At 42.7% G+C, this 7211-nt stretch overlaps 1 protein-coding gene across 1 annotated transcript; it reads right to left on the bottom strand.

Annotated features, from left to right (window-relative positions):
* Positions 1-3162: 3162 nt before the first annotated feature.
* Positions 3163-5722, bottom strand: LOC109477181. The gene is made up of 4 exons (XM_019778249.1): positions 5511-5722; positions 4509-4704; positions 3885-4051; positions 3163-3558 (listed from the first exon to the last, which is right to left on the bottom strand). The coding sequence occupies exons 1-4, from the start codon at positions 5587-5589 to the stop codon at positions 3341-3343; spliced, it is 660 nt and encodes a 219-aa protein (XP_019633808.1). The 5' UTR covers positions 5590-5722; the 3' UTR covers positions 3163-3340.
* Between the last annotated feature and the right edge of the window lie 1489 nt (positions 5723-7211).

Genomic DNA, 7211 nt, shown 5'->3' on the forward strand with positions numbered 1-7211 from the left:
ACGAACCTAATGATTTATTTGTGAACTTATTTACTTACTTATTGTATTGATTTAATTACTTATTATTTATGTTTGTATTGATTTGGTTCTTATCCGTGACCCCTCCCCTCAACTTCGACCTTGTTGAAAAGCGGCCTTGCGCCGAACAAGCATTCGAAGGAAAATAAAGGCTTTGACTTGACTTGACTTGACTGTACATTGTCTTCTGACTACTCGGTTCCCATGAAGGGATTACCTCATCCGCCCCCATTCTAGCTCTTCTAGCTCTTTTAGTCTTTAAGCGGATTTTTGTGGATTACCGACCTATGAAGAGTATCATTGTTCTTCCCAGGTGAGCGCAGAGAGAAAGTAAGCCCTCCCTGAGGCGAAAAACAAATTGGATCTTTTCTGAATTCTTGTAGTCATATACCATCCTTTTATTGTGACCTGCCCTTAACCCAGCTATATAAGTGGGTTTGTGTGTGCAATAAAGGTCTTCATTCATTCATTCATGATTCGGGCGCCGGGCAGAAATACACCGGAAGGTTGATGAAAGTTACCTGGAAAAATCCACTCCCTGGTTTTATTAAGTCAATGACCTTGTTCTCAAAATTTTCTGTATTTCATTTCATAAACCAAAGAGTAAAGAAGATGAGAACTGAGAGAAAACAACTGCAACCTGCTGGTTATGTAAGGAGGGGGAAAACTGTGCACATTTGGACGGCGATGGAAACCTGACGAAAACTTACTACGAAAACAACTTCTGCAACTTGTTACCATAACTGTATAAGCTATAACTAGCCTCCACCAGGCCTAGGCCTTTCTACGGGAATTCGGATAGTAGAATTCGGCAAAAAGAAGAGTAAAATTGGCCAAGGGAGGTAGTTTCTTTACGCGGTCAGTCAAACCTACAACTCGGGCGGCCAAACTCCCCTGGCACTTGAATATTCTCGAGCTCCTATATGTAGCCAGCGTAGTTAGTCTGGTACAGACTAATAACTATAACCACACACTTAAGTCTGAATATTAACTTCAAAAATTGAGTCTACTACACTGAACGATTTGACCCTTTCAGGGTCCCCCAAGTGTTGCCGTGTTGGTCAAGAATGCAGAACTCTCAAGACAAACGGATTATGGCAACAGTCACACATTCTCCACATGTACAACTATCTGGGTTGTATTGTCCTGTGTAGTATGTGTGTTTGTCTTCATGTTGAACTCAAAATGTTGTTCTTTTCCTGTCTGAACATTCTTCCAAGTCGTGCGTACGTGTACAGGTACATTTTATCACGTGAGAAGGGATAGGCAGGGTTGGCCCCCTGGTCGCTTGCACTCATCCGAAAAGTGCAAAATGACAAAACAATAGTTTTCTCACGTCATAAGCTGTGCGTAAGCCAATGCTTTGTTACTAGTATTTAGCACTTGGCTCAGTTGGTTTATAATTACGTGGGTGCAGGAAGTTGAGGGTCCGACGGAAGGGCGAGTGAGAGCGAGTTTTGCCGAAAGCAGACGGCTACACGGTTCGTAAAGCCTCGGGAAATTCCGGAAGGCGAGACATACTCAGTAAAGAGTAGAATGAACTTGACTGACCTTCAAAGTTACCGAATTTATTAGTTACAAGTACATGTAGTACAAAAACATGACAAGAAATTTTACTTTCAAGAAAGAAAACTGCTCAAAATTGAGCAGTTTTGTAGTCGGGCGAACAGGACAAACTGAAGAGGAAATGAACCAGAATGATTTTTTGCGTAGAATTCATGATCAACGAACAACTTAGTAATCAAAGAACCTGAATTTTAATAATATCGAGAATACAGCAAATAGCATACACACATGCTGACTTGACTTTAATCTTCTTAGAATACAACGATCAGCTTATGAACTTAATGAATTTCCGACGTCTTTTTCTATCCACGCACAATGTACACAACATAAGAAGATAATGTCTTGAAAAAAAGTTACAAAAGCAAAATTAATACAGTTTTAGCATATTGAATTCGAAGTTGATAAAAATAATCATGTCCATATAAAGCAGGCTACATTTTATAGTATTGTCAATTAGTCACGTTTTGAAAAACGACATCTCAGCTACCTTCGACAGTATTCAATACGGACAGCCCACTCGTGTAAGTACTAATTAGTCATTGGGGTCTATATATTGGGGTCTTGGAATCAAAACCCTACATTGTGAACTAAACAATTGAACAAGAAGCCATAGGTGACAATCCTCCGTGAAGTTTTATATATTTCAACAAAATCCCAAGCGTCAACGCCAGACCTACTGTGCAGACATTATAATTAGGCACGGTTAATACAATGAGGGCGCGTCACAAGCATAAAATATAAAAAGAGCTAAATCCATTACTGCTCCCAGGGCGTGTAAAGATACTGTGCTTCAAGTTCGAAGTTCATTTTAATTACACACACACAATCATTGCATTCACATAAAGATCGGACTATCGTGGTCGTGTCTAGTAACAAACACAGTCCCACCGTCTTACCGTGCCTGTACCTAATTAAGCGCGCCTGGAACAGGGCAAAATCCAGCAACAGTTGCGGTAAGCACCGCGAGTGTTACTACCGCCGGCCAGATAACCAGGATATCTGCTTACAGTACCTCTGCTACCAGACAACTGCCTAAACCTACGGCCTATTCCACAGGATTGTAAAAGTAGGAATGTTTCTAAAATATGCATTTACTTCAATATCAAAACAGCTACGGTAAAAATAAAAAGACGTGCATCATCCCGGACATAATGCCACACCACATGCGAAATTACATAGAAATGCGACGTACGGAAGAATGCGTTTTGGCTGCGAACATCTTCCAAAAAACTTGGCATCTCTTAAGCATGGGCAAAAGCATCTGGAACCACTTATCAAAACCACCCCGTATCTGCATGAAGTTCCACCCCCCCACTGCTATTCCAAACAACGCGTTTTTCTGGACCATTCCAATTCGCCTCGTAATTGTAGGGGTGCGTCTGCAATATTACATTGACCGCGAAAGCAGCAACGGCAAAAATACACATTCGTGCATCAACACGGGCATGCCCGCAGACGGCGTATAAAATTGCGTTCCGATTACACAAAGAGAACCCAGTGTTTTGACTGCAAACATGAAAAATCAGCCGATCACAACACTCCGTCCGGAGGTCCTGACCTCCTTCACGGAGTAATTAACCTGTGTCTTGCTGTCTTGCTAGCTATATAGGTTTTGAATTCCTGTCCAGTAGTCTTATTAGCGTAGTAAAGAGTGCGTTTCCAGGACGATTTTCCAAATAATTTGCTGGTCTTTTCTTATATATAGTAAACCAACAATATCATTTTCACGACGTACATTCAGGAAGAATGTGATTTTTCAGAAGTCCTGCAGAACGATACTTTGTGGTGGTTGTTTCCCGTGGTGGTATCCATGTGGGGAGCGGTAGGGGTACGTCACAGGATTCATGTAACCATGGTAACAGAACTGCGCGTGCGCAGGAAGAACGGGCGAACCGCACGGACAGGCGCGTCGGCTGCTGTACCCGCTCGATCTGGTAGGGGGCGCGTAGAACCCGTGGCGTCGTGTGCTTGTATCTGTACAGGAAGATATTTTCTTCATTGCTGATGATCTTCATAGAAAGGGGTAGACGTAAGTAGTGCAAACATAAAACAAACTTAATCTTTAAATGGATCACATGAACCTAGCAAGCACGTTCCAAGTGTTGATGTAGCTATAGCTGTCATTGAAATCATGTTCTTATTCAGCTGAATAAGAACAGAGACATAATACCTTTAACGTTTGACTGTTGAAAATTACAAGTTTCTGTAGATCAATATGGTTTATGCAATGAATGCGCTATTCATATGCTTCTCAACTTATGTTGCAGCTAGGTATTGAACTAAATTTATATTGAACCTACACTGCATTCTCCTGACGCTACCGAAGCTGTCCCTGTCGTCTTCTTCGTCGCTCTCTTCTCCCGCCCCGGTCTTGGTTCTGCATCGCTTACAGCACCACCCAGCGGCCAACAGGAGAGCTACAAGGAACAGGGTAGCAACCACCGCAAACCCGAGCTGACTGATCAGGCTGGAAGACAAATCATTGTACGTGTTAAAAATATATTTTCCTTGGTGTCATCCTAAGTACAAGTACAAGTACAAGTACAAGTACAGGTACAAGTACAGGTACAAGTACATCAAGTACAAGTACAGCAAGTACAAATACATCAAGTACATCAAGTGCAAGTACATCAAATACAAGTACATCAAGTACAAGTACATCAAGTACATCAAGTACAAGTACATCAAATACAAGTACATCAAGTGCAATTAAGTACAAGTACATCAAGCAATTCAAGTACAAGTACATCAAATACAAGTACATCAAGTACAAGTACATCAAATACAAGTACATCAAGCAATTAAGTACAAGTACATCAAGTACAAGTACATCAAGTACAAATGCAAGTACATCAAGTACAAGTACATCAAGTACAAGAACATCATGACAAGTGCATCAAGTACAAGTACAAGTACATCCTAACCTTAGTGGCAGGCTGGGTTGGTCGCAGTCGGTGCTGATGAGACTTGAGTTGTCCCGGCAGCAGTACTTGTTGTCACACGCCCCGCAGCAGTATGGGTACACGTCATCGTCACAGCTGAATTCTGGGACATATGTTCCCGCCGGATTGTAAAACGGAGAACAGGTCCTCTGAGGCTGCTGGGGCTGGGCCTGCACGACTGAAGAAATACAGAGAAATATTATCGAAATTTTATCAATCATATCTCATATGGATATTTTACATCTGGTGGTTTCCGATAATTTCATATTTTTCAAACGTGAAGATCTGAATTATAACTTTATTGCTTTATACAACTGGAAACAAAATTGTCCTTTTAATATTATATGCATCTATTCAGTATTGCTTCCGTAGGGCAAAGAAGCTGATATGTCTATTTTGTTTATGTTTAACTTCAGATTACGAACGAACTAGACGTGCAACATTTTTGTTTTCCAGTACTTAACATTATTGTCTTCAAAACAGTTTACAATATCCTGCCTATTTCAATATTGGCAAAGTAAGCTTCATGTCAAACTGTTCTTGCACTTAATATTACAAGTATTCAATTATTAGTTAATGAATTGCAAAGTCATGATCAGTTAAAGCTTTAATCAAACGGCAAACAGAGCGTTTCATGTCGCCAGGATTTTCTCAGTCTCAGCCTGATATGTAGAAGCTTTTAAAAGACAAAACAGGGGTTTAAATGGCAACGTTAAACATATCACACAGTAGCCCTGACATGGTGCCCTTCATGAGGACTAGCGCACACTTAAATCATCTAGGAAGAAGAAAATGTATCTGATTCCTATTCTTATTTACTAAAAACAAAAGACCCATGCCAAAATGCTATCTAAATGAGCTTACCTCCATGTCCATACAAAGTTTTTCAAGAGATCTAGAATGAAGCTTTTAAGAACGACATATCTGACTCCTATCAGTTACTAAAACGAAAAGACGACCAGAATGCTATCTTAATAAGCTTACCTCCATGTTCATACAAAGTTGACGAGACGAAAGACAGAAAAACAAGAAGATTAGTGAGCTGCACCCGCCTCCTCTCCATATTACCACTGGCACTGTTTAGTAGTTGTTAGCACAGTCGAAGTTCAAGTTTGCAGGAACTTCAAATTATTCATCAAATGGTATATTTTTTACAATTCCCCGGCTGGTACAGCTATAGCCTGTATATACTGGCCCGATCGGTACCCGGTGCCAGTGGTGTCTGGCTACAAAGAAGTTGTAGTTCTAATCACGAGAAAATAAGGAAGAGGTAATCTCTCTAGTGAAGTGGAAACGCTTTTCTGTGGCAACTCGGGCCCACTCGACGCTAATCTCCGCGCCTTGTTGAGTGCAGTAATTGGGAGTTCGTGTATGGGGCACGACTGCTGGGCAAACACTAGATCTCTCACCGGCGTGGTCTGCCATTTCTCTCCGGGAGTTTACCGAGGCGACGGACGGTCTTGGTTGAGTTGAGCAATTGACGGCCAAGTTTGACCACAACAACTTGTGAACGCATGACGGACTCAACGAGAAGTACGACTTTGGAACAACAACAAAAACACATCGTGTTTTTAACTACAGTGAAGTTGTTTTGAAAAATCAGCTGAAAACTTTGAAGCTATGACGTGTCGATAACTTAACCCATCGTATCATATAGACAAGTCTTACAAGACTAGCAAAGAGTCTTTCCCCTACAGGGAGCGCGAATAAGATGATATCGTTTTTTCGTTATTTTTTTTTTAAATAATTGAGAGCTAGAGTACAATAAACAGCAGAAGCACATCACAAAGTCCTTCTCAATTACTGATATTTTTTCTGGAATTTTTTTTCAAACTTTACGAAGGTGTTTGTTCTTCACTGTAGTATCCCTCTTTCAAGTTACTTGATACTTTATTGGGATATCCATTAGTTGCACAATTTTTTGTGCAAGACCTTTATATAGTCTTGTACCCCTTACTTCTAAGTTATACTATAATGAATACTTTAACTATGCTATGTTCTACCCACGAAGGGGGGACCGAGAGCGCAGTGCATGAATTTACAAGTGTTGCAATGTGTTAGGAGACAACCCCCCATGTCCCCCTGTCCCCTGTGACAGGAAGTTGTCATAGGCACACCACATCTGTATCTTATTAGTTGTGAATAAAGGACTCAGACCACAGCGTCTGGGAGACAGTTCTAGCAGGCAGCCACTGAGTACGGACATCCTTCATAGCGTCTCCTTTCCTAAACCCTACATTGGTGGCCAGCGGTGTGTTGCCGCTTACGAGCGGCCGAACCCGTCCCTAGCCTACGCCATCGTGCTACGCCATGCCTCCTGAATCGCCAGGCGACGATTCCACCCGCCCGACTGCTGCTCGAGCTGCGCTACCATGCCTGCAACCGTCCGTTTAGCCAGCCTGCCGTCGTGCCATGCAGCCAAACGCCTGCCTAGCCAGCCTGCCGCCGTGCCATATCGCTACCCGACCCCACCCGACCGTCGACGTGCCACCGTCCCGTCCACTACACAGCCTGAGCTCGCTGACCGATCACTCCTGCCATGCAAGTGTCCAGCCATCTCTAGCCGCCGTCGCCGAGCCCGACACCACGCCACGTGTACAGGACCGTGCGCCCGCTCCTGAGTAGACCACGCTGCCGTCCTTCTGCGTCCGATCGTGCCAGCCCGACCAGCCCATGCTGCCGACG

Source organism: Branchiostoma belcheri, unplaced genomic scaffold, assembly GCF_001625305.1.
Source record: "Branchiostoma belcheri isolate BF01 breed outbred unplaced genomic scaffold, Haploidv18h27 scaffold4, whole genome shotgun sequence".
NCBI lineage: Eukaryota > Metazoa > Chordata > Leptocardii > Amphioxiformes > Branchiostomatidae > Branchiostoma > Branchiostoma belcheri.